We start from the raw sequence: 27,385 nt of genomic DNA, 5'->3' as shown, positions 1-27,385 counted from the left end.
TTTCACGAGATAATCCGAAGTGAACACCTGAAGACTTACTTCAGCACCCAAAGGATTTCAGTTTAAACAAGCACAGCCATTATATTTAAGATTCTAGACGTGGTACAATCACAATAAATAAATACAAATACATGTAAAATTAGTGCCTATTAACTTACAGAAGCACATCATGAACACAAGGTCCAATATAGCCATAAGTAATTAAGATTCTAGACGTGGCTTTTGATGGAAGAACTATATTCAGTTTGATCATCGTAGTACTTGGACCACAACATGACACCTCCATACTTTGTGGTACCCTTAATAACTGGAAGGACTTTCGATGTCAAATCACTCACAGAGATATACCCACTTCCAGCTGCCTGTGGAGATGCTGGTAATCCTAAGAAGATTTTAGTGGCTGGGATATCACTAGTCCATTGCTTCCATGCATTTTCACGATGGGCAATATCCACAGAAGAATATTGGCAAGGAGGGTTGTTGTAAAATTGAACCCAAACATAGTCAAAAAGACCTGTCTTGAGAGCCTTTCCAAGCCATGCATCAGGAAAAGGACACTGAGGAGCAGCAGTTAAGTAAACCTTCTTGCCTTGGTTGCTATACCCTGAAAGATACTTCGCAAGTTCATCCCAGTGTTGGTTTGTTCCCATTCCTATATCAAAGTCAATGCCATCCAAAGCAGCATCACCAAGTGGACGTGTAGATGAATGTCCCCCCAAGAAGTTGTTCCAAAGGTAAGTGGCAACTTGCTCAGCATCCTCTGAGGATGCAAGTGAGTAACTCCCGGCACCTCCTCCAATTGAAAGCATAACTTTAATGCCTTTGGCTTGACAAGACTTTATGTCAGTGCTTAAACCCGTGCACCCATTACTATATGCATCACAATGACCGGCAAGGTCTATCCTTGGAGTTCGTCCATTGCCAAAAGTATAGAGAAAAGCAATATTCACATATTCATAATTTCCTGTGGCACAAGTTTCTGCCAAGGTGCCTTCATTTCCATTTTGACCCCAGTAGATGGAAATTCCTCCAGCATCTGATCCTGTTGCTAGGATGAATATGATTAACGAGAAAATTGTTATCAAAGTTGTTCCTAGCAAACGAGCCATTTTATGTGGTTTTCTTAGCCTAGTTTCAGTCACTCAGTCTCTTTTGAAATCAATGTTTGTTTTGGCTGTGTAATATCTATCATGTTGGAGAAGACAGATTTATATTTCTTAAGGTTGCCCATTACCTTTGACAGTAACCATGTTTTACTTACGCACATAATAGGCGTGCCTTCGCAGTTATACTGGAGCAATTGTGCATTTGGCTTAACATGGTTGTCAGAGACTTAATCAAATCAATTTGAATATTGCGTTGTCTGTGGTCAGAATTTACAACATACGCCGTATGAAAGGCCAGAAGTAAATAAATTTTAATTTTGTATTTAAATAAGCTACCCCATCTACTAATAACTCCATCAACTTTAAATTGTGACTTAATGTATGACACTTGGGATAAAACTCAGATAGCATCTTAGATACTTTAATTATTCTCTAATCAAAATTGTGATCTTATCTCAATAACTCATAATGGTTAATAACTAAAAACACTTAAAATACTAGGTTTTGTCTTATACCAAATAGTCCTTGAAAGTATGAAGAACAGTCAATTTAGTCCCTAAAAATACCAAATGTCAATTATTTAAATTTTGTAATAATTGAACAATTAAAATGACTATTGTTAATAATTTCATAAATTAAAATAACATTTCTTATAATTTCAGAACTCGTAAATTCATAATTAATGTGACGTATTACTCATTTTTATTCGAACAAATCCAACTACCCAAATTATTTTAAGTTAGATCAGGTTCACGTGTTCATGTGAACCTGTGATCACACCGACGGATGCTGTCTCTTTTTTTCAATTTGACATATGACGAGGTTTCCATTTCTTCTGTGGCCACCCCACCCCGCTGCAGATTGCCTAATAAATATGAAAACCAAACAAAATAAACGCCTAAGATTTGGTTATTGGGAACACGGAATGTCACCGTTGTAATTGTGTGGCTATTATACTATTATTATCCAAAACTGGCCCCAGAACAAGTACAGAAGGAAGTCTGACTAGTAATAATTAACTCGCTTGCAGCTTGCTGCCAAAACAGAAGCACTTGAATATATGCAGCCTTGAAATAATAAAACCTGCATTAGGTAGAAACAGCACTTTATCCAACAATATGAAAGCAAAACGAGAAAACACATTTAAGGAAAAAATTCTAAAGATTCATTGGACAAATTCTGCGTAGAACTGGCCCAATAGGCAATAATGAGAAGAAAATGTCTAGTGACATCTTCCATTCATCTGTAAGTTGAGTATCTGTATTGTTTCCATGGGAGTGTCCTGAGTCAGTCGATCAGTTTTCTTGAGTTTATCATTCCTCTAGAGTATAGTTCATGAAAATTCAATTAAGAAAGGCATGTACTACTTCAAGATATTAACAAAGGAAGAGAACTAAAAGTGCAAGACCTGAAGACCAAGGCAGCATTTGGAGGAATGAAGATAAACCAGTTCGAGTTATTTTGCCCAACTTGTGAAACAATCTCCAGAACAGAGACAAACCACTAAGACAATTTTCTGTCATTAATTAACTAATTGTTAAGTGAGACGAGAAAACAGAGCATGCTGACAGCCCACCACCATTGCGAAACAATTCTATAAAATTATGGCAAAAACTAATGGATCCTTATTCTGTCACTGACTGGTTCAGAATACATTTAAATTACAATACAACACAACATTGATTCTATTGCAGGTAATGTTGCTGAAACAAGAGATATTTTAACAAGTAAACAAATTTGTCAAATGGGCATTGTGCATTTCTTTTGAGAATGTCCTAACATATGGCAGCGACCACATTGAACAACTCTTTTGGGACGCTTAAAGTTCTCAACTCGTAGAATCTTCTTTTTAGGCCTTCCAGGAGGTCTGCGAGTCTTTGGTGGACGAATTATGATATCAACCTTTGCTCCTCCACCTTCTGCTCCTTCTCCCTGATCTCTCCATTGGCTCTTATCTGGTATAGGATTTATCATCTGTGAATAGGTCATTCTGTAACTTTGTACAGTGAAGCACGGTTCAGCAAACATATGGGCATTGTGTCCACAAGAAATAAGTGCAGCAGCAGCATGGGCACAAGGTAAACCATAAAGCTGCCACCGGCGACAAGAACACTCACGACTCCGTATATCCACAATATTGGTCCTCTCAGTTGACACAATTTCAAACTCAACTTCATTTGCCCGGAGTACTTGATAGCAATGAGCATCAGCAATTGCCTCCAAGATCCGCTTCTCAGCTGATGGTACAAGAATTGATGTCCACCTCATGCCCATATCTTGCCGATCATTAAACCAAGATACCATCTGCTGGCGGATGTGTTCCATCATCTGCACTATAGGGAGCTCATGACATTCAAGGGCCCAGTTATACAATAATTCTGTTACCCCAAGTGTGAAATGGCCATATCGAACACCGTCAAAGTATGCCACAGCCCAAAGATAGGGAGGAAATTGTTGAAACCACGATATAACATCTTGCGAAATTTCCATCATCTCGCTAATCTTGCTTTCAAATTCAGCAGCTGTAAGTGCATAAACAGCATTCCAAAAGATGTTTACCAACTTCGTGTTTTTAAATGTATCGCGGAAATTTTCACTAACATAACGCAGACAGAATCCATGTGAAGCACTAGGAAAATGTGTTTCTACTGCCTCTACCATGCCTCTTTGCCTTTCAGACAGTATTGTCAGTCTAGGCATGTTGTCTGTGTTTACTCCTAGAAGTTTTCGCAATTCTGACATGAACCACATCCAGTTTTCATCACTTTCAGTATCAACAACAGCAATAGCCAAAGGAAACAAAGCATCATCAGCATCAACAGCTGCAGCACAAAGCAATGTACCTAGGTATTTTCCTTTAAGATGTGCTCTGTCAAGTTCTAGAAGTGGCCTACAAGCATTTATAAACCCATAAATTGATGCACGATAAGAAATAAACAGGCGTTGAAAACAATTTTCTTGTCCAATGGCAACAACAGATGCAATACTACCAGGGTTAGTTTTCCTTATTTGCTCACAGTATGCAGGGAGAAGACGATAACCTTCTTCAAATGTTCCATGAAGTGCAGCCATGCTGCGTTCCTTCCCACGCCAAGCTTGCATGTAAGAAACAGCAACTCCATGCTGATCTCGAATATCTTGCAGTATTTCCCTTGGTTTATATTGTGGATTATCTCGAATGCGTGCTTCAACAGATCTTGCAACCCAACCAACTGATGCTTGCTGATGATGAAGATTGCGAACTCCCTCACAAGTATGGTCTCCCTGTAGGGTTCTTATGGTGAAAGTTGGAACACCAGGACACTTTGCTACATGGACACGCCATGGGCAACCTTCTTTGGAGCATTTTGCTATAAAACGACTGCGATCTGACTTAACTATCCGAAGATCAAAATGCATAGCTATGGCAATATCTTTCAGTGTCCTTCGGCAGGTTTCCACATCTGGAAACTCTTGCCCAATGACTAATGGATGTTCTGATATAGTAACAGTACTAACAGAAGTATTATCCAATACTAAAGAATGATTAGCCATATATCCACTAAAACAAGGAAAGAACAATGTCATCTGACTCTAAGGGTTTCCATCATATTTATGAATTATTAAGGGCTTCCAAGGATCAAATTTGATAAATGCCATCATATTAAACTTCCTGCCAATTACAGACTCTGCAATACATAAGAGATGGAACAGTTAAATTTTACAAATAGTTCAGAACAGAAAGCCATAAAACAAAATGGAAATTTGGAATCATAATACTAGTAAAGAACATTTGATCTGTAAACAAAGTAAGTCACTGATAATGGATGTCTAATGATTAGATTATTCAAAATGAGAAAAATGAAAACAATTGCAGAGGAAGAAAAAGGTAAAAGGACCCACCAGTAGACTTAGAATACAAAACTACGAATTTAAGCAGTAACACAACAGTTTGTAAATAGATCATTGCTTGTTCAATCTGAACATTATGAGGCCGCCAACAAAAGGGAAGTTTGTAGAAGTAGAACATTCACCTCTTGCATAAGATCAGTATGTTCTTTGATAAATAGAATTCCAAATTTTATAAGGAACGCAAGAAACATTATATGAAATAAGCACTATTTTAAAAAAGAAAGTTTAGGGAGATGGGTTGGTGTCTTAGTCCAAGGCAAGACAAGGGTAATAATATAATATATGCTTCAACTGATACCTAGCTAGCTGCAAGCTGATTTCTTGGCAAACGATGGACTGTTACAAGCATAAAATTCACTTTATGTGATTTTTTGTCGTTTTCTTAAGATTTGCTTAAGAAAATTCGTTTAAGCAAAAATGGATCGAATGGTCCAATTACCGCCACAACGAGAGAGAATCCAAATCCCAAGACAAACCTTGAAGTTCAAAAGTTTTTTTCACAGAAAACATATTTATTTTACCCCAAGGAGATGAGTGAGAACTCAACCTACTACCTATCAGATACAAAACTTTGCCTTGCTCCACTAGACCAACCGTTGAAGGTTTGAACTACACATCTTTTATTAACATGGAAAATCAATTGCTTTGGATAATCTAATTGCAACCATTACAATTTCAAATTATTGTAAAACCTACCACATGTAGGTGTGTATAACTCAATCCACAGAAAAATTTCCATAAATGAAACAAGCTAAGAGTATAACACACTACTGAGATACAAAGACCAAATTTTTTCAGAGATGATTCCATTTCTCCATCCCTAACTTAATTTTGTCATAAACTTAGAAGCCTTTTTCTCATTTCTTTAATTTTAATATATAGTTGAGGTGACAGGATGGGGATTGAAATCAAGCGTTACATGAATGATATAATTGCAGGATTATATCTAAATTGTGCTTTAATGCCATAATCACAATACAGAATTTCGCCAGCCACGTGTATCCACAACCTGCATTTTCTATGGAAGAATAGCGCTGTCATAGCAACTATATAAAAGGATAGTCTTTATACTTGGCAGTTTATATGGAACTTGTTCAACCAACCACGTGTACCCACCAGAACCTACATTCCTAGTCCCAGGTCCCTAAAACTTACTATTACCATCTAACTGATTAAAGATTGAGGAAAATCCACATTTCTGTAGAAAATGACCTTGAGCATACAGTTTTTGCCGGCATGGCCTTGCCTAAACTTCCAAAATGGTTGATTGTCCCTTCACATAACTCCTCTGATTAATTCATAGGAACTTGTTACCTGCACCGGACTGCTTCTTTGCTTTTCAAGGAATAGTGAAACAAGGATCATATTCTCAGGGAATATAGGACACCACAGTAACTGTTAGTTCACTTTCTAAAAACTCGAAGAACCTTGTGAACAACAATCAGTCCACCCTCACAGCCATTAAAACGAATAATATTTTCATCTCTCTACTAACAGTAATAACTGCACCTATTTTGATTCAGAGACTGAGGTTATGGGCTTTTGTTGCCCTCTTTCATGTGAGGTTTCTCTTTTGAAGAAGCAAACGGGATCAACAGATTAGCAGCACAAAACCCCTATATTACATAATCTCTTGATAATATATTTGAGGGATTCATATTGAGGCTTCAAATCAAGGGGTCACACTGAGGGAACAAGGACCACATTGCTCACCTAGGTCATATATCAAACGACCGTAACTGTTAACACTCCCTTCGGATCCAAGAATTCGCAATCTCGAAATTTCAATTTCCTAATCCGTAATTTAATTTTTGTAAACTACGAGGTAGGATTTCCCCTTGGCAGAACAATTCATAGAAAGCGAGCAAGAAATATACTCTATAAAATAGATTTTATTTTTTGGCGTAAACGAAATCAAAACATCCAGAACCTTGTAAGCGAAAGCTAATTGGGGATATGATGCGGAAGAAACAAACAATACGTGGAGGAAGAGACTTCGGTTGAAAATATATGTAATCAATTATTGGGGGGGAAAACAAAGATAAAGAGAAAGAGCACCTTAGTTTACAGTTGTTCATGTTTGAAAGTAACGGTTTGTGCTACTGTTGTTATTGTTGCTGTTCCTTCTCCTTCTTTTTCTTCTTCTTCTTCAGCTTCCGTTTCTTGAAATTGAGGAGATGGTGGACCGTAGTAAAACAAACTTCTGTTTCTTTTTGTTCTGCTCTGATTTTGTTCTTTTTTAAAAAAAAAAAAAAAAAACTTTTCAGAGTAATTACACAAATTTGCTTTAATGTTTTTATCTATGATTTTTCTATTTTCACGTCCTTCTTCAAATAATTCATTTTTGTATCATTGATTTGTTCTCATTTTCTATTCCAGGCATTATGAATTTTGAAATGTCGTTCTTTGAGATGACTGTAGTTAATCATAACTCTCAAATTAAATTATGTGATATAATTATAATGTTAGAAAGAAAATTAGTTGATTTCATAAAAAAGGAACAAAATTATTTAGCTGTAACTCTCAAATTAGATTATGTGATATAATTCTCAGATTTTTTTTAATCTCATTTTAATAAATTTCATTAAAAAATAAAATCAAGATAAGCAACTCTTATCTTATTTCAGTAAGTTTCACTGTCAAAATTATAATTAATCAGTTGATTCAGATTCAAACTCCTGATATTACCTTAATGATTAATTATAATTTAATAGGCAAATGGTCGGCGTATTCACAAATTAGACTTACTTTGAGAAGAAAAATCATCTAATTCAATGCTATTTTTTTATTTGACCATTAATCATTTTGGTACTAAATTAAAATATAACATAATAAAATCCAATTTAAATCGGTATTTATTTTATTTTATTTTTTAATTAAGATAAACAAATAAATCTTATTTTATCACCTCTGCCTATTTTTAAGTATAAAAAACAACAAAAGTAAAAAATCGAAATTAATAAATATAATAAGATATATTTAGAGAATAATACTATGTAAAAAATAGTATTGTAATTTTGTACATATAAATCTATACAAAAATGAGTGATGTATGAAATTCATAAATACACTTGTATATATGTATATAAATTTGATTTGAATTGGAAAATTTTACAATTCAATTCAAGATCTAATTCGATTTAATAAAAAAAGATCATGTTTAAATTTGTTCACTTCAAATTTTTTACAATTTATATTAAATCTACGAGTTCCCCCCTCAAATGGTAGAAGCAGATAAAGTTGTAGGAAAATGAAGGGACAAAGCAAAAATATCAGCTGACTGGTTGATTCGTGAAACTTTTAGCTGGACTGTCAAAATAGAAACTTTGTGACCAATGACACAGCAGGCCTTTGGCATTTGAAGGATCTAAACTATGTTCCGTTTGTTAATTTTACCTTTCCCGTTAAGGAAAATGGCTGAAAAGAGAGTAAAAGAAATGACAGTGAATTTGCTTTTGTCCAATATTATTATCATGCTATTTTCTTAATGTATTATTTATCTTATCACACATTTTTTAAATTTATCTTTTTTATATAAAATACTTTACCGAATTAATGGACAGCAAACATCAAGGATTTCCCATACAACTAGTTCTAAAGATGTGCTATGCATCCAGCAACCGACATAGAACCCACAATTTGAGACTAGTTCTAAATAGACCACTTGCTCCAAACGGAATGTATCATTGAGAAGACCACAATTTGGTAACGAGGATTTGAAACAAAACTAAACCACCATGAATCTCTCGAAAAAAATGCTGTGTGGGCAAAAGCAAAAAAGTGCTTCTTCAACGTTTAGGCCTTATTTCGAATCCTTGAACCACAATGCCCCCTTTCCATTCGCCACTCTTGACCTCGTAAACACCCATCTCCACCTCTTTGTCTTCTCCTCCGCCGCCGTTGAAAAATTCACCTAACTCAACCTCCCACCACCCATCCTCTCTCTTCATCGGATACTCAACACCAGGTCTAGAAGAATCAACAGATTCTTCCACGTGTGAGGGAACAGCTGCTGCTGCTGCTGCATCAAAAGTATTCAACAAACGAGAACGAACAAGGTTGAAAATCCTAGTACGCCGAGGAACAATATGCTGACGTGGCCTCCGCGGTCTCTCCGCTTCCAAGTACACCGTTCGCTTTTGTCCTTCACCTTCACCTTCCCCCGCAACCCCAACGCACACCTCAAACGGTTGGTTCTCGAACCCATAGACACCAGCGTCGCTTTGCTTATAAACAAGGTACGCTCCATACAACGTATTTGGGGACAGCATGTGAGTTTTTATCCGTCCCTTAATTTCCAACCAACACACACTAACAAGTTCTGCCACCTCCGAAAACCTGCGTCAAACGTTGATAAAATCGAAAATTATATAATTACATTTTTCAATTTCAGATAACAATGCAATTAATAATTAATAACTAATTACCTTGCCGTTGGAACACTAGTCCACCTCCAATACCTAGGAGTATCTCCCCAAACAATGAAGAGATTCCTAGCAGAAAGCATGTAGCATTTTTTCCCGTTCGGTTTATCTAGTGCAAAGCTCTGGTGATTTGCCAATTAAACGTTATTCTTCACGTTAGCTAATTGATTACGATTTGAGAGACACGATTAATTAATTAATTTACCTTTTTACCAGAGTCTATGAGGAGGGGGTTTTGGCATAGTTGGAGGTAGAGATGTTTCTTGGAAGAAAAAGTGAGAGGCGCAGAGGATTGGGAAATAATGGCGAGGTAATCGGAGGGGAGGAACCTGTCCCATACGACATCGGATTGTGCGGCAGATCTGAATGTGGATGAAACCAAGGAGAGAATGCAGGCGTCATGAGGAGTTGTGAAGGAAAGCACATTTGCTATGCAACCTTCTGGTAAATTCTCAAACTCACCGCCGTTGTCTGTTTCCATCACCGTAACCTTGTTAACCATAACAATGCCGTTTCCTCGTTTTTCTCGATTCCTCTTCCTGTCGGTGTCTCTCAGCCACCACCCCCGTTTATAATGCAATGCCAGCGGAAGGAGAAGCTGTGCATTTGAATGCGAGGGAAAGCTTAGTGGTTAAGGTTCGCTCCTATCTTCCATATTTATTTGCCGCACAATTTCAAGAAAAAAGTTACACTACCATTCAATTGTAACACTCACTTTTCGAATCACTACTCAAAAAGAATATATAGTACTGTTATTTACTTTCATTTCATAATTCACATTTCCACAAAATGGTACCAATTATATTTGTATCAATCTCAAATTTATAATTTTCAATCAAATAGTTTTGATTTTAAACATTACTAGAAAATTAGATTATATTTCAACATTTTCTTATTATATTGTTTCGAAATAGTTTATAATTTCAGGCAAAGGTAGTAGAATTTTTGAATATATTGAAGGGAGACTAATTGGTTTGGATGAACGCAAATTTAATTTAAAGTATCCCATTATCGAAAATGAAACCTAAAGAATAAATAAAAAGAGAAAAAGGTTCTTTATCTTTATCGCATAAGAGTATCTGAATAAGATATCCACGTCAAACAATCCTTTTTTTGGCTTTTTAACAATGCGTTATTGATTCAGTGATTAAATAACAATAATAATGCGTTATTGCGATAGTTATAACCTGAGCTCTCTCTTCCGTGATCTCTCCTTCTTCGGTATTTGAGATCCGTTTACTCCCGAACACTTATGACCACCAAAAACACACACACACACACACTTTAAAACAATTAATAATTTCATAAAACTTTTTAAAAACAAAGATATTTTAAAAATTATTGCACTAATGAAAATTTTAAATACAAATTTAATAATAAAATGAATTGAAAAATTATAAGAATAATTTAGTTAAACATTATAAGGAGATACTATCGTGACTAAACTCTTATATATTTAATTTCTAATGTACAAATTAAAACTTTAATTACATACGCATCGTAGGACAGTAAATTTTGTAATATTCTTACATGTTTATAAACAAAATAATTTATATTATGATGATGAAGTTGTTTTAGTTTACTTAGGAATCATATATTTGAATATTTAACAATGTAATTGCGTTGAAAAATTGAGATTTGTTATCATTCATTATAACATTTTAAGTTGATGATAGACATGATGAGTTCATATATAGTAGAATGAGATCGGGTGTAGCGTAGTACATCTTTAAAGGTACGGACGAGCTCAAGTGGCACTCGGGCAAGTGGCTTTTCGTTCCAATGACGTTTATAACGCAATTTGAAACTCTCTTTTGACGTGTTTTGGGAATCGCTTTCTCATGTGCCCCCAATTTTGGTTTGCATGTGCATGTGATTAAATATCATTTTGTTCTTCATAAAGACAATAAAAGGCATTTTGTTCACTACGTACATACATTCCACCAATGATACATTTGTATCAAAACATTCAAACTTTGGTTAATTAATTGAATTCAGTATTGCTTAACAAAATTACTTCGACTCCTAACTATACTCTAAATTTCTACAGCGATAAATTATTTATTGATTTGTAGAAGTAAATATTATTCTTTTTAACATTATAAGAGGCATAATTTATCACACCAAATTAAATATTGCAATACTTAATGGAAAAAAAAAAAGAACTTAAAAACACATGCGTCCCTGTTAATGTTTTAATATTTCATAACAAATTAAAATTTTTCTTTGTTCATTTGTGACAAATTAAAGTTGCATATTCAAAACTGCAAGCGTTATCACCATCTTACCTTGGACACAATTGTACATAATATTATATACAATTGTTTTAATTTTTATGCACGTATTCTTAAAATATTATATACCTCGTCGCCACGTCGTATGTTGTGTGCAGCTATGAGGTTAGTGGGTTTAATTATTTGTGATATCGTATATAATATTATATATAATTCTTAAAAAAAATTTATACACGTATTCTTAAAATATATCCCTAAAACATATGAAACACCTCTTCAAGATGTAAAAAATTATTTTTCTTTAAGTTTCAACTTATTTATTTGTAATATTATTCACTAACCTTGTTTTAAGGCATATATTTAACTAACCATAATCTTATAATTTGTTCAGAATCGTTTGTGCCCTTTTATTTTTAAAATTAGTGTTTATGCACTTAATTTAAGCAAACCTACAAACAAAAGTTAAGAGCATGTTAATTAGGTACAACTTAATCAGTGTGTGTTTAATTTAGTTTACTTTTTTTAAAAGAAAATTTAACTGCTTACTTTTGCTAACTTCTTAAGAGATTTTTTTTTAAATAAATAAATGTTTCCTAAATTTTAAACTATCCCAAACAAACACGAAATGCTTATCATGTAAAATTTAATATTATTTCTTACTTTATATGTATTTAAAAAATTGAGATGTAGTTAAAATTTTAAGTATTTATTGAAATAAATAAATGCAAAGTTTTGACATAAAAGTCAATTAAAAATTTAGTAAGAAGATTTCACTTGCTCCTCATCCAATACTTCTCAAAGGTGTCTTTCCTTAAAGAGATGATATTTTTTATTTTTTAATCACAATTCACACAAAAATACAAAAAAAAAAAGTAAACTATTTCAGTACTTGGTTTATTAATTAAAAGAAACAAAAGCGTGTTGAAAATTATAAATTGTTTTATCTTTTCATTTTATATAAGTTGTAAAATAAATTTTATAAAAACGTCACTCTCTTTCCTAAATATGTCTTGTATAGTTTGGGGCTTTGCCTCTCCTCTAAAGGTTAAAAAGAAATCTATACGCTAATTATACATACTCAACTTGCAGCGTGAGTTGAACGAAATGAACAAAATATAAGCAATTAAGTAGTAGCTTGATTATCAAAATACTTTATGACTTCTATAAATTTCACAATAAAAACTTATTAAAACATATAGATAAATAAAATAATTAAAAGCTTAGTAGTTTTATAAAGCCCAACGGACATTTTTAATTGCTTAATTGTTTTTCTTTGGTCTTGTTTGGATTCCTTGAAGAAAGAGAGTGTTTTGAACAGTTGACAAAAAAATGTGTAACTTTTTTTTGTTTAAATTAACTTTTAATATTGACATTGTTATTAATATTGTATATAATCATTTATTTTTAATATATATATGTATGTATATACAACTAAAAGTTATCCTTCAAAATAGAATGCGACATTCTCAATGATTTTTAATTTTAAAAAAATCAAAAAGGAAAAGAGAACGCTACCGACTATCACTCTGTCTCCCACCATAAAAATAATCTCCACTTCATTTTCTGATGAGAAATTGAAGAACTCCTGTAATTGCATTGTGTATTCTTTCTTTTCTTTTTTTCCAAATTGAGGAAGTGAACCATTAAGTTTTTTCCAACTGAAATTCGTAATCTATCTATAGCATAGTTATAAATTAATCTTAGTTATTAGTTATAGAAAGATAAAGTAATGGAAACAAAGGTTAAAGTCAAAATGTAACTGTAAATAACCAATTGAAACGATGGATGCCATCCATGCATGGTCTGTAAGACAAGAAAGAAAATGAAAAGTCACGTGCAACTGAATGGAACGATAAAACTGAAATATGAAATCCACATTTGTCGGAATCCATCTTAAAAGACACCCACCTCATAATCATGTCCACTCAAATTTCCCCTCCTTTTTCTCTCCGAGAGTTCTGAGGAAACGTCACCATTTTCTCATTACCCTCTCTCATACATGCATGGGTTCTTCTTCCGTTCACCTTTTGCTGTTGATTTCCCTTCTATTTTTTTAGCCTCTGCTCCCCTCTTGCGGGGTCCTTCAATCTCATTTGGGGGAACCTCCGTTTATCACTCAACTTCAATCATAGAGTTTTGATTCTATATAGATTCTTAGAAGAATGAATTGCTTTCCGTGTTTTACAAAGAGCAAGAGAAGCAATAGCAAGAAGGAGCAAGGCTCAGGGCCTACACCCCAGGAAAATGTTGTAACAAGAACACCACCGGGTAAGTTCCCATGCATGGCGTTATTATTATTTTTTTTAAAAAGAAAACATTAGTTGGTGATTCTATGCCATTTATTAATTCATCAAAATATATAATTCTTATTAAAATGGTCTATGGGAATATTAATATTAATGATAGAATGGAGTGGGAGATGGGAATGCCATTTGGAAGGTGTAATCAATTTGTTTAACTTATTAAATTCTTGTTTGCATATTTTTTTAGCAATTTAATTGTTCACTTACCAACATAAGACTTCAAAATTAACGTTGGGGATGACATGCAGAGGTAAAGAAACAAAAGGCAGATGACCCAAACCAAGTTGACACTTCAAATATTCAAGCACAAAATTTCACTTTCCGTGAGCTGGCAATTGCAACGAAGAATTTCCGCCAAGAGTGCTTGATGGGAGAAGGTGGCTTTGGAAGAGTTTACAAGGGAACAATTCCTGCAACCGGGCAGGTCATATCATAAGGCCTTAAATTTATAGTGCATATATAAAAAGTGATTATTAAATTCAATATACATTTTTTTTCCTCGTTTGTATGCGTGTCTTTTCCCCGTCTTCAGGTGGTAGCAGTGAAGCAACTTGATCGAAATGGGATGCAGGGCAGTAGGGAATTTCTGGTTGAGGTTTTGATGTTGAGTCTCTTGAGCCATGAAAATCTGGTCAAACTCACTGGTTATTGTGCTGATGGAGATCAACGTCTTTTGGTGTATGAGTTTATGCCAGGAGGCAATTTAGAAAGCTGTCTTCTTGGTACTCACCCTTTCTTTCTTTGTATATTAATCATTCTTCAATTTCGGTCTTATGCATAAAATAATATAATATATGATATATCTGTGCACTGTGTAATGTGTAATATAATAATATAACAGAGAGGAAACCAGATGAACCTCCATTAGATTGGTACAGCAGAATGAAAATAGCATCACATGCGGCGAAAGGACTATGGTACTTGCATGACAAGGCCAATCCTTCAGTCATATACAGGGACTTGAAATCAGCGAACATCTTGCTGGACAACGATAACAATGCAAAACTATCTGATTATGGACTGGCCAAACTTGCTGGTAAAGATAAGATGAACACCGCACCCACAAGAGTTATGGGTACCTATGGTTACAGTGCTCCGGAATATGTAAGAACGGGTAATCTCACCTTGAAATCAGATGTGTACAGTTTTGGAGTTGTCTTGCTTGAGCTCATAACTGGACGGCGAGCCATTGACACCACAAGATCGCACGACGAGCAAAATCTAGTTTCATGGGTAAACCTATAACAATCCCTTTAATTTTGACATTGGTTTTTGTCCTATTTCTATAACAAAACTCTCTCTAAGATGCTTTTTGCAAAAATAGTACGCAGATACTTCTTGCATGTATACATGCACATAGAGGAAAAAGAAGGAGAAGAGATAAAAATGATAAATGTAAAAGGTAACATGACATGATAAGAAAAAAATAAAAGAGGTGTTGATAAATATTAAGAATGTTGCGATGTTTAATCAAGATTGATACTTTTTACTAACATATAAGAGATGAAAGCTCCAACTTAAACTTCATTTAATAATGAAGTATACGTGTAAAGGAAAAACTGAAGTCTTTTTCTAACATTTCTCTTCTTATATACCAAAGTCCAACAGCTTAATTTGATCACCAGATATCAGTTTTGTTAATCTTATATATTTTTTTTCTGCTATTACTATGGTTGAGCAGGCACAACCCATATTCAGGGACCCTAAAAGATATCCAGATATGGCAGATCCAAATCTGAATAAAAAATTCCCAGAGAAGGATCTGAATCAAGTTGTTGCAATTGCAGCAATGTGCTTACAGGAGGAAGCAGCAGCCCGTCCTTTGATGAGTGATGTTGTAACCGCTCTAAGTTTTCTTTCCACGTCTCCTCCAGATCCTTCCACCTTGCCCCCAGAGAAGAGTGCTTCTGTAAAAGACAGTGAAAGCGAAGAAGAATCTGACAAGGACAGCCAGAGTTCCGATGGAGAGGATAACGGAACTGCTGGTACAGCCAGTGGAAAATACCAAGATAGTGATGAGGCCTCAGAATCTGAAGATGATGATTATTATGAGAGTGAAAACCAGCATAATTATAGTCCACAAGATATTAAAGAGACTCAAGCGTTTTACTCCAAGTCAAGCCGCAAGAGCAGCACCAGATCAAAGAACGGAACCAGATCAAGGTCTAGTTCAGATTCAGAAAATGGAACTGTCTCAACGACTCACAAAAACAGCAGAAAGAAGAGCAGCAAGAAATCTTCTTTGAATCAGAAGAGCAGCAAGAAATCTTCTACGAACCAAAAGAGCAGTAAGAAATCTTCAGTGAGAATTTCAAGCCACAAGAAAAAGAAGGGATCGGAGGATGGAAGCCATTCATCCAATTTAAGCAGTAAAAGTGGAGATGGTGTTGTTGATCGTAGTGGGAGCAAGCCATCGCATGGAGATGCATCTTTTGGCCTAATCAGCAGTGACAATGAGAGCAGCACAAGGTCAGGTCAAAGAACCAGCATGCGTTTAGGCCATACCAGCAGCAGGGGATCAGAGGAGGGAAGTGTTCATTCATGATAGAGTTCTTATCAATTTGTGCTTGCAACAACAACTACTTGGCGATGATGAACATTAAAAAGGCCACTTTGACATGATGCTTTGTATATTTCTGTCAAAGGTTGTATTTTCTTTGTTTATACATCAGTTTGGTCGAGCGAAACAAGTAAGATAAGATAACCGTTTCGGGTATCGTCTAAATTAAAATCTTGCAAACTCGAGCGTCCACATATATACACTTGCTTTGTTTTAGTAGGCTTCAGCAATATTCATGTATCTACCTTTAGTTCAAGAACAAGAGTGACGGTAACCGTGAATATGTCCATAGAGGATTGTTGGCATTATTGGAAACAGTAATCCTTGTTTGTATTATATAATATTTATGGCAATTCTAATGTTATTATTTTTGTCACAAATTAATACATATTTGTGTACGCGAGAATCAAATCTTGTGTCCTATTGATAGACAAATCAATTAGAAACTTTGTTTCTGTATGCTTATTTATTTTCTCCCTCCTCCTTTTCTTTTTTTCTTCTCTCTCTTCTTGTCATCGCCCAAAACAAAATTCTTCCTCTCTCATAGATTAATAAGGAGATGTGTAAGTATAATATGTCACATGAAGCAGGAGATGGGCTTCACTTTCTTCACCATTTCTTTCTTCCGCATTTACTAGGCTAATCTCATAGATAACTTCATATAGAATTATTGGCTTCATCGCCATGTTTCGGTAGTTTTTGTTCTACGACTTAACTAAGCAAACACAAGGAAAGAGCTTCGTAATGATGAACTTGCATGTCAAACATCGATATAGCAGAAGATGGGTGGAGATATACCCGAGGACAATCAAACAGATTATTCAAGTAAATCCGATTGTATCTCAGAACATTCTTATGGAATCTGGAGGATGCTATAATAAAATTAAGAAAAAAAAAATAAAGAAAGAAAAGAGTAGCCATAATGGATTTTAATTGCTAATACTATAAGCCTATAACATGCATTAAGATCGAATATCTGGATGACTGAAACAACTTTTTGTTTCTTTTGCCGCCATATGTTCTTTTAAGCGGACCTACAGTTGGGCAGAACACCTTTTCTAGGAGCATTTCAGATCCGTGACCAAGAGAAAGCCATAAGTGATATATATTTGTATGTACTCCACTCTCCCTAGTATATGTACCATCATAGCAGTTCAGTTGTAATTGTATGGTGAAAACAGAAGCCTCACACGCATATAACAAGCAGCGCAATGTCTTTTATGTCAAATAGGAGTCAATTTGGAGGACTTAGAGCTGGGAGTGGATGTTGTTGATGAGCTTTCATCATGCTTTGCCTTCTGCAGAAACACAAAAAATCTTTGATAAGCACACAAAGCTACGCAAGGACTAATGGATTTGTTCTGCAAATTAAGTTGTGAATGAGCAACTAAGCATGTTATACCATTCGTGCTTCCGTTTCTCTGCAGACCTTATTCAATTCCTCAAAGACAACCTCAATGGTTGGACGACCTTTGCTTGATTTGGCAACACACAGTACTGCAATCTGTAGAATGGCTTCAAAGTCTGCCTTATCAACTTTTCCATTTAGCCGTGGGTCTTCAAAATCCGACAGTGGACGCTTTCCCAAGCTTACATCTCTTGCCTACAAAAAAATAGTTTCATATTGTTATTGCACTTAATGCAATTATTACTTTTTGTCCTTTTTCTGAATAGCGTTGAGTACCTTCCTAGTGAGTTGATCTCTGGCATCAAGATCCAATTCTATGACTTTCTGTCCTGACAGAATTTGTAAAGCAACAATGCCAAAACTGTATACATCACTGGCGCAAGTTAGCTTTGCATTACTCATGTACTCTGGGTCCATGTATCCTATGGTTCCTCTAACATCAGTAAAAACCTTGCTCTCTTCCATTCCCATCATCCTTGCCAATCCAAAATCCGACAGTTTGGCTTGGTATTTATCATTCAAAAGGATGTTCGTAAGCTAAAATTAAAATCAATTTTAGAACATTGCATTAAAATACTATTTACTGTAAACATCATTTTATAAAAGTGTGCATTCACCAGATCACCTTTATATCTCTATGGACAACACAGCCCTCTATATGATGGTGGAGGTATTTGAGTGCAAATGAACAGTCTCTCAAAATTCTGACTCTTGTTTCCCATGTCAAGTGGCTGTCTCTTCCTGAACACAGAATCACACATATATACTAACATTCCAAAAGTAAATAACAAAAGAAGCATCATTAAACATAGCAAATAATTGATCAAGAGACAAGGTGAGGAGAGAGGACATTACTTAAGAGATGTTGAGCAAGATTTCCGTTTGCACAAAACTCATAGACTAAAAATCTCTCATCACCTTCAATGCAACACCCAAACAAGCAAACCAAGTTTGGATGGCGAAGCCTAGAAAGCCCTTCAACTTCTCGAGTGAAAGAATCAGAAGTGTTACTCTTTGTCAAGTGCTTGATGGCCACAACTTGACCACTGGGGAGAACCCCTCTATACACCTGCCCCGCACTCCCACGACCAAGACTTATCTTTTCACCGCCAAAACTCATTGCATTCTCAATTTCAGCCTTGGAAAACCAGTACAGTCCAGACCACGCAGTGATCTCTTTCAAGTACACTGGCCTACTAGGCTTCTTCTTCGACATACATTTTACCATAATAATGATAAGACATATTGCAAGCACAACAATTGGCACGCTTAACAGCAGTTTCACCGAAAATCCTGGAACACCCAAAAACTTTCTTTGTCAGTTCCATTTGGTTCAATTCTAACTTACACTAAAGTTAGACAACAAGTGCATGTTTGTCAAACCAGTCAAAGGTGTATCCATTTCAACGCTCTAAGTTATAGCTTTTGAGTTAAAACGTGGTTTAACGTGATTTTTTGGGTTTCCAAACATGCACTAATAAGTTAAAAAGTTAAAAACACGTTAGAATTTGTTACTTTTGTTTGTTCCTGAAGTTGGCAAGCAGCGTAAGAATTTGTCAACGAGGGCAGGATCATCGGGTTTGCCAGCTGCAACAGCAACAATAGCTGCTACACCGCATATGGTTCTCTCGGTGTTGTTGTTGTCTTTGCCCATTACTTGGGAATATAAACCATCTCTGACGTTCAATATTGCAGTGGTGCAATCAGCACAAGACTGGTAAAATGGAAGGTCGAAGTGAGAGCACTTGTCCAATGCATCTTGGTACTGTTGCATGACTCGAACACTCTGCAAAACGAAGCTGGAGCACCTGAAGTTGCCTTGGTACAAATTGTCAAAGCCACATGAAGTAGGTGACATCCCTTGTTGAGGTTGAAATGATTGGTTACAGTTCTGCCATTGGTCTTGGGAAAGGAAGAGTTGTCCTGTTGAGTTGCGTGCTTGTGAGGCCAACGCGTCCGACAGAACCGTGAGAGCGTTACGGCAGCATAGAGTGGTAGGGAATCCATCGCCACCCCAAGTGCTTATGTCCTCTTTCACATCGCCACATTCACCAAATGCCACGTATGGGTATGTGTTGAAATTCAACACACATTCACCTGCACCACCAGGGAAACATATATATTCCATTTTAGGTTTTAACAAATTATTTTCCTTATTTTTGCATGTGTACATAATCTATGAATATGAATAAAAAAAAAAGGGAGGGAAGCTGATTTGACCTTGTGGGTTATTGGATGCAGGCGACACGAGTGGGTAATACTCTATGAATATTGCAAGAGTGAAGAATGCAAAAAAAGTGTGCCGAGGTAAATGGGTTTTTATATTCATGTCCAACCAAAACCTCCTTTCCCCGCAAGAGAAATTACGCCATTGTGAAGCTGCGTAACGTTTAATAGCAGAGAAACCAAAATTTTCCCGTGAGACGAGTGGAATTGAGTAGATATAGTATCAATTTCTTTGTGAACACCGTAGGGATGTGGATATTCTCGCTTACTCAAGGTCCTTAAATTACAGCTGGTGTTCTAAGGCCTTGCAATCATCACCAAGTCTTATATTATAACCTTCCAAATATTGTTTTAATATTAAATGACATTCTTCTGATGCCCCTCCGGCGGATAATCCATGGCTAAGAAAGAACAAATTAGCAAATAATAATTCTATCTTGCCACGAAGTATTCATAATTGTTCACGAAGGACTATACTAAAACGTTACACGGATAAGGATACATGGAATTGGCCTAGTGGTCAAGCCCAAGAGTCAACAGAGATGAAGATATGCCACCATACTTTTCCCTGTATCTCAAAAAAAAGAAAAAATGTTTCAAAGCAATTCCACATCTTTTTATAGAATTTAAAACAGCTCTAATAAGAACTAATACAAAGTAGATATTGGATAGTGGCTATAAATTGTTCTTTATGCACTTCGTATGCAAATTTAAAATTTGAATTTTTTTTTAAAAAAAATTTTATAAATCAAAATTGATTATTTATTGTGTTCAAACTAGAGTTTATAATTTGAAATTTTTTCTTTCACGAATTTAAATCTAAAATATAATAAAAAAAATTGTTAAAAGAAAAAGAGAAGAAAAAGATATTCAAAATTTTGTAAAAGACTGACCTTGTTAGTATAAATAGATAAATTGTTGCCTTCACAGTGACATGATAAGTCTGATTTAGTAATAGAGAAAGAGATAAGAGTGATGAGAAAAAGATAAAAGAGAAGAAGCGGCGCGCTACTATTGCAAATTGAGCAGCATTTATCTCTTATGTATTTATATACTAAAAGGTGTTAGGGTTTTTTTTTTTTTTTTTTTAACTTTAGTTTGAGGGAGTGGTTACCTTATTTAATTTTATAAATGATAGTTTCAAAAGATATAAAATGATATAAATTTTATTTACATTAGTGAAGATCATTGATAAAGGAAAAGAAGTGGTGTGCTACTATTGCAAGTTGGGTAGCATTTATTTCTTATGTATTTATATGCTAAAAGTTGTTATAATTTTTTTTTTTAACTATAGTTTGAGGATTAGTTATCTTATTTGGTTTTATAAATGATTATTTCAAAAGACATAAAATGATATAATTTTTATTTACATTAATGAAGTTATTAGGATCTCATTCGTAGTAAAATTTATTATTAACAGAATGCTTGTAATTTCTGGTTAATTATAAGCGTTTTTTTTAGTCTTTAATCTAGTCTCCTTAGCTACAAAATTTAGTGCTAATCTTATCCTTAAATTGGTCTATAAAGTATCCAATTTTGACTTCTAGGGAAAAAATTGAAATAGGTAAACCTTGCAAACCGAGTTAAGTTTGGCAAGTGAGAGTTAGTCTGACCGAGTGATGTATGGTATGAACCAAACATATTTCGATAGTTACAACAATGAACTTAATTTAATTAATTTCACTTAAATTTTTCCATTAAATTTGTCACTTTCTATACGTTTTTTTGGGGAAAACACTTCCTTGAGTGTACAATTAACACTGCAATTAACACAATAATATTCCTATATACAAGTCCCAAAGCCGCTTAGCATTTCTGCCTTATCCACTCTAATTCTATCGTGTTATCATGACTTTGTTTCTTGGGTTCTATGAATACTAATCTTTTTACATACTCAGAGAATAATTGCCACTGTCTCTCTTTTGATTTACAAGCATTGCCTCTTTATTTTAAAAGTAACCACCTTTCGTATTTCACCATCTCAATATATTATTTCTTTTGGAAGGATAACAAATAAACAAACTAAATATACAATAATTATCGGATGTCCCCACAGGCACTTAACACACATAATTATATTAATAAATAAATGACGAAATTACATACTTCTTTATAAGATAAGATTAATTGTTGTAAAATTACACATTTAACAATTTTTATAAAAAAATGTTGGTAATCTAACTATCAGATTTAAATTTCTATTAAAATAAATTAATTTTATAAAATATTATACAATTTAAAAAATAATTGATTCATTATTTTGGTCTAAACCAAATCCTTATTATTATTTTTTAATCAGCAAATGCGAACTGGGCCATGAAAGAAGATATTGGACTGAAAATATTGAGTCCATATGCAAGAGGGCCTGTGAATGAGTTAGAAGGAGATGTAAACGTGTGTGTTGTGATTGCAGTGACGAGTTTCTTTGCAGTCCACACGAACACCATCATGTTCTTATCTCATCTTATGCCACGGCATCTCTTCTTCGTTCTTCTTCTTCTTAGATTTTCTTGTTCTATTATCTTACAGCACCTGCTCTTGGCCTCATCTCCGCCGCAAGGCATGTTTCCCACCCTCCTCATTCTCAATCATATTTCTCCTCTCAATTACTATTGTTAATATTATACATCAAATAAGCTAAATTTTGGAACTTTGACTAATGACAAAGAATGGGTATGCAATATCTTAGGCCAATTATGTTTTTCTTTTGTGTTAGAGTCCTTAGCATGCCATTTTGGTCCATGATTACATCTGCATTATGCTTTAAGAGATAACAAGCTCTTGAAGACATGATTTTTATGCTGCGTTATTTATTTGTTTATTTTGCTGTGTCAGGTCACATTTGGAAGTGAAGACATACATAACATATACATATATAACATATTATATGTATGTATGGCAGCGTTGGGTGCACACTCAATATTGTTATCGTATCAAGAAGGCGCAGGCACTCCCAATGTATATATGAAAGCAGGCCTTACGGTTAGAAGTGATTTAAGGTTTCATAAAGCAAGAGGGTTTAAGCATTCTCCTAATGTGGTTGTGTTCAAAGTGTTGTCCAGTACCACAAAGCCAACACGCTTGCACTTGTTAAGACCTTGTCGCCATTCTTCTAGTTTGGGATTGCAACGCCACAAAGGGAAAGGAGATTCTTCACCCCCTCCTACAAAGGTACCACGGGTAATTATGTATTAGTTTGTGCTACTTTTGTGTGAAAATGCAAATTTTGTTCCTTAAATAACACCTTGATAGTTGATATCCAATTCCAATGTCCATCATCCTATGAGTTGACTCCTTGTTTGGATAACAGCAGATATTCAAATTTGTGGTTGATGGAATGCTTGCTTTTCTTAAAGATTGGAGTTACTTGGGCACCATGGAAGTAGCTGGCATATTGGTATTCGTTTTGATGATCATTCCTTCAGCTGATGCTGTAGATGCTCTCAAAACTTGTACATGTTTGCTGAAAGAATGCAGGTAAATCATCTCTGAAATGTATAAAGGAAAGCAATGCAATAGGCTTCTAATTTCTCCCTTTTCTTGTAATATTTATATGCAGGATAGAACTGGCTAAGTGTCTTTCAAACCCTTCATGTGCTGCTAATATTGCTTGTCTCCAAACTTGTAACAATCGACCTGATGAGACCGAATGCCAAGTTAGTCTTGTGTACTTTACATCTAATTGATGCCTTTACGCTATATGCCAATTACCAAGAATGGTGAACTCAACTCATGGAAGCTTCCTTTTCTTCCTAATTTGTTTTACAGATTAAATGTGGGGACCTGTTTGAAAACACTGTGGTTGATGAATTCAATGAGTGTGCAGTCTCAAGGAAGAAATGTGTGCCTAAGAAATCTGATGTGGGAGATTTTCCTGCTCCAAATCCTGATGTCCTTGTTCAAAGCTTTAACATTGCAGATTTCAGTGGCAAGTGGTTCATCACTAGTGGCTTGAATCCTACCTTCGATACCTTTGATTGTCAATTACACGAATTTCACACAGAATCCAATAAACTTGTGGGCAATTTGTCTTGGAGAATACGAACTCCAGATGCTGGATTTCTTACCAGATCAGCTGTGCAGAGATTTGTGCAAGATCCTTCTTACCCCGGGATCCTCTACAATCATGACAATGAGTACCTTCACTATCAAGATGACTGGTAATTTCTTATTCAGAAACTCTTTTCGATTTTTACTCAGCTAAACATGAATAGTTATTGGCAACAATGTTCACATGAAGCAAACCTGATATGTTGCTATTAAAATTGAAATTCAAGTGTCTAAACTCTGAAGGAAGTAATTGTAACTTTCCAACTTCAGAAAAAGAACGAACAGGACAACATGTTGTTCTATGCACTCTTACATGTATGAGGAATCAGTGTTGTCACTTACCTTTTGATGACTTACTTACAAGCAATGATATGCAGGTATATTTTGTCATCCAAGATTGAGAATAAACCAGATGACTACGTATTTGTGTACTACCGAGGCAGAAACGATGCATGGGATGGTTATGGAGGTGCTGTTGTGTACACAAGAAGTGCAGTTTTGCCTGAATCTATAGTTCCTGAACTTGAAAAAGCGGCAAAGAGTGTAGGAAGAGACTTCAGCAAGTTCATCAGGACAGATAACACTTGTGGGCCAGAACCTTCCCTGGTGGAGAGGCTGGAGAAAAAGGTAGAGGAAGGCGAGGAGACTATTGTGAGAGAAGTTGAAGAGTTAGAAAAAGAGGTGGAAAGGGTGGAGAAGACAGAGGCCACCTTGTTTCAGAGGTTGGCAGAAGGGTTCAAAGTATTTCAGGAAGATGAGCAGAACTTCTTAAGAGAGCTTTCAAAAGAAGAAATGGAGACACTTAACGGGCTCAAAATGGAAGCCAGGGAAGTAGAAAAGCTCTTTGGACGTGCCCTGCCGATAAGGAAACTAAGGTAATGGCCTGTTTGATTTCGCGTTAGAATGCATGTGGATCCATGTTTATCAGATGCTACTTAGTTGTAGCTTTTATGTTGGATACACGCTCTTAGACTTTCTAACGTGATTCCAAACAAACCCAAAACCATCTCCAAGATAACTTGGCTTCATAATTTTGTTTGATCATCTTAAATTCCTCTTTGCTCTTACATTCATTAACTATGTCGCATGGATTCAGATATCTTTCCACCTTAACCATTGTTTCTTTGTTGACATAATAATAATTGTTTAAATATTTGTAACTGTATCTACCATTACTGTATAGATTCAGAGTGTTCTATAGGTTTAGACATAAGATGCTTGAGCTAAGCTATTTTTAGTTGAATTGGAAACTTCCACAGGAGGAATGCTATATGATATCAGTGTTCCTTCTCAACTAATATATAACCATCAGTTGTATTAGTCATTGAAATTGAAAGTATTCACTAATTTCTATGGTATTGAGGTATTAGACCTTTCTACTTTGTAATTTAATATTTTTGTTACTACGTTTTATTCTATAATGTTTTATGGAATGATGAAAAGTTTTCTGTTTAGAAAGACTTGTGATGCAGTTGATGAAACTTTTCTTTTTCTCTTTTCATATTTGGTAAGATGCTACGTGTCTTCAATGCATGTATACCATCCATTTTGATGCGTACGATATGAATTTGTAGAAATATACCGTTATTCAATTGGGTAACCCGTGGGCCAAAAAGAAAGAATGAAGCTAATTATAAACTATGGTGGGCCTAAACCCCGAACAATCCAAGTGCACCATAGAGTGTCTGACAAAATGGACCCATTGCTGCAGTTCCTTGTACTCATTTTTTCGTCCACTGCATTTTCCTTGTACTTGGACAAGATTGTGGAGGTCCTTCAACTTCTATGGGCCTTAAAGCCACGTCACCACTTGTAGTATACATGACTAAATTTAAGGGGGGAAGAAACAAGAATCGAATCCCCTTTATATTTTTAAAAAGTCTTCCCAATCAAAAGGTGATACATACAAAATTAAGAGCTAATGATTTATCATAGAAGATATAGCTTTTTATAAAATTAATATTTTCGCACTGTATATTTAATTTATTTTAATCCTTTAACTTAAATGTCTTGTTTTAATATTTTTAAAATTAAATACTTATTTTATTCTTTTAAATTAAAAGTCCCAATTATTTTAATTTTTAAAAAATCTTACTTTAACATTTGATTTTGAAAAATGACAATGACAATAAAAGTCATGTGCCGGTAATATCAATGACAACATGATAAAATAATGATAATTATTTTGTACCTTTCAAAAGTTATAAGAATTGTTTAAAAACTGAAAAAACAGTATCCTAAATTAGCATCCGAGTCTGAGCATAGCCTTCTTCTCCGTCTTCATTATTGACAAAGGTATATTGCAGCTGTTGGGGTCCCAGTAAGGGTGAAAAGGAAAACGAATAGGAAGAATTGGACTGCAAGGATTTTAGAAGATACTATAACATATTAGCATTCTATCCCGCAAGACACTTTTCTCAAGTTATAAAATCAAACTCACCGCACAAAATGTTCTAGTTATAGAATTAAAATAAATGGAGAGAGAATGAAAGAAATTTAATTTTAAATTAATTTCAAAGTAGAGAGAACTCGAATGCAAGTGGGTGTTTTAGATATGAGAATTATTTAAATATATATTTAAAGGTACAAATCTTGCGTTGAAATTAATGCAAACAAAGACTTTGGTAATGTGACAATGTCATGTTTTCACTGACCGATGCTTAGTGTGAGAACATCCAATTCCATGAATTCCGCATGGACAGAGGGAGAGATTGTCAACACACTTTAATTAAAAAAATTGATTAAATCATTCAATAAATACTCTGATTAGAGATGAGGCAATAAGTGTCGTATTATGGAAGGAAACAAAGAGATTTTGGCGTGTAATGACTCATGTCATGTGCTGGAAATTGGCGTTCTTGTTTTGTTGACTAAAGGATGTCACATTAGTCAAAGTTTTGGTAAGAAAGACCCCCACTTATTCAACTATCAAAAATGTTTTAAAAGGAATTTTAAAAATTTATTATAAATTAAAAAATAAAAAAAAATTTAATTTAAAAGTAAAAAATAACCCAAGTACTCATATTTGTGCTAATCTTTATTACACTGTTTTTGGTATTCTAAGTCAAACTTGCGACCCCAAATCACAATTTTCACGAACCACGATGCTAACTTTTATGCTTCCTTTCTAATCACGTTTCACAATAAACTCTCTTTCCGTTATATATATTACTAATAATTATT

At 34.8% G+C, this 27,385-nt stretch overlaps 6 protein-coding genes across 14 annotated transcripts; 2 read left to right on the top strand and 4 right to left on the bottom strand.

Annotated features, from left to right (window-relative positions):
• Window positions 1–209: 209 nt before the first annotated feature.
• Window positions 210–7,075, bottom strand: LOC113862070 (acidic endochitinase-like). The gene is made up of 3 exons (XM_027495224.1): window positions 7,066–7,075; window positions 6,846–6,941; window positions 210–1,048 (listed from the first exon to the last, which is right to left on the bottom strand). The coding sequence occupies exons 1-3, from the start codon at window positions 7,073–7,075 to the stop codon at window positions 210–212; spliced, it is 945 nt and encodes a 314-aa protein (XP_027351025.1).
• Window positions 2,112–7,232, bottom strand: LOC113862731. Of its 2 annotated transcripts, XM_027495884.1 has the most exons (3): window positions 7,056–7,232; window positions 4,148–4,774; window positions 2,718–3,985 (listed from the first exon to the last, which is right to left on the bottom strand). In XM_027495884.1, the coding sequence occupies exons 2-3, from the start codon at window positions 4,671–4,673 to the stop codon at window positions 2,847–2,849; spliced, it is 1,665 nt and encodes a 554-aa protein (XP_027351685.1). In that variant the 5' UTR covers window positions 4,674–4,774; window positions 7,056–7,232; the 3' UTR covers window positions 2,718–2,846. The 2 variants fall into 2 exon arrangements, with proteins under 2 accessions (XP_027351684.1, XP_027351685.1); XM_027495883.1 differs by having other exon boundaries at window positions 2,112–4,774.
• A 1,178-nt stretch (window positions 7,233–8,410) lies between these two features.
• On the bottom strand, window positions 8,411–9,986 carry LOC113863210 (putative F-box protein PP2-B12). Its single transcript, XM_027496705.1, has 3 exons — window positions 9,627–9,986; window positions 9,425–9,543; window positions 8,411–9,335 (listed from the first exon to the last, which is right to left on the bottom strand). The coding sequence occupies exons 1-3, from the start codon at window positions 9,921–9,923 to the stop codon at window positions 8,786–8,788; spliced, it is 966 nt and encodes a 321-aa protein (XP_027352506.1). The 5' UTR covers window positions 9,924–9,986; the 3' UTR covers window positions 8,411–8,785.
• A 3,665-nt stretch (window positions 9,987–13,651) lies between these two features.
• LOC113861152 (probable serine/threonine-protein kinase PBL25) lies at window positions 13,652–16,706 on the top strand. Of its 2 annotated transcripts, none has more exons than XM_027493770.1 (5): window positions 13,652–13,904; window positions 14,215–14,382; window positions 14,491–14,680; window positions 14,800–15,191; window positions 15,640–16,706. In XM_027493770.1, the coding sequence occupies exons 1-5, from the start codon at window positions 13,818–13,820 to the stop codon at window positions 16,501–16,503; spliced, it is 1,701 nt and encodes a 566-aa protein (XP_027349571.1). In that variant the 5' UTR covers window positions 13,652–13,817; the 3' UTR covers window positions 16,504–16,706. The 2 variants fall into 2 exon arrangements, with proteins under 2 accessions (XP_027349571.1, XP_027349570.1); XM_027493769.1 differs by having other exon boundaries at window positions 13,652–13,923; window positions 14,207–14,382.
• A 162-nt stretch (window positions 16,707–16,868) lies between these two features.
• Window positions 16,869–21,173, bottom strand: LOC113861151 (probable receptor-like protein kinase At3g17420). The gene is made up of 8 exons (XM_027493768.1): window positions 21,046–21,173; window positions 20,147–20,720; window positions 19,442–20,023; window positions 18,782–19,219; window positions 18,552–18,667; window positions 18,203–18,463; window positions 17,921–18,121; window positions 16,869–17,816 (listed from the first exon to the last, which is right to left on the bottom strand). The coding sequence occupies exons 2-8, from the start codon at window positions 20,253–20,255 to the stop codon at window positions 17,742–17,744; spliced, it is 1,782 nt and encodes a 593-aa protein (XP_027349569.1). The 5' UTR covers window positions 20,256–20,720; window positions 21,046–21,173; the 3' UTR covers window positions 16,869–17,741.
• A 1,388-nt stretch (window positions 21,174–22,561) lies between these two features.
• Window positions 22,562–25,745, top strand: LOC113860823 (violaxanthin de-epoxidase, chloroplastic). Of its 7 annotated transcripts, none has more exons than XM_027493339.1 (6): window positions 22,568–22,712; window positions 23,007–23,323; window positions 23,466–23,629; window positions 23,712–23,808; window positions 23,921–24,312; window positions 24,580–25,654. In XM_027493339.1, the coding sequence occupies exons 1-6, from the start codon at window positions 22,601–22,603 to the stop codon at window positions 25,079–25,081; spliced, it is 1,584 nt and encodes a 527-aa protein (XP_027349140.1). In that variant the 5' UTR covers window positions 22,568–22,600; the 3' UTR covers window positions 25,082–25,654. The 7 variants fall into 7 exon arrangements, with proteins under 7 accessions (XP_027349143.1, XP_027349140.1, XP_027349146.1 ...); XM_027493345.1 differs by having other exon boundaries at window positions 22,591–22,712; window positions 22,988–23,332; window positions 23,463–23,629; window positions 24,580–25,535; XM_027493341.1 differs by having other exon boundaries at window positions 22,658–22,825; window positions 22,988–23,323; window positions 23,463–23,629; window positions 24,580–25,745.
• Window positions 25,746–27,385: the final 1,640 nt, after the last annotated feature.

This window comes from Abrus precatorius, unplaced genomic scaffold (genome assembly GCF_003935025.1).
Source record: "Abrus precatorius isolate BTA unplaced genomic scaffold, Abrus_2018 Scaffold3, whole genome shotgun sequence".
Taxonomy (NCBI): domain Eukaryota; kingdom Viridiplantae; phylum Streptophyta; class Magnoliopsida; order Fabales; family Fabaceae; genus Abrus; species Abrus precatorius.
The sequence above is the reverse complement of the archived record's forward strand: the minus strand, read 5'-3'. Positions and strand labels throughout refer to the sequence as shown.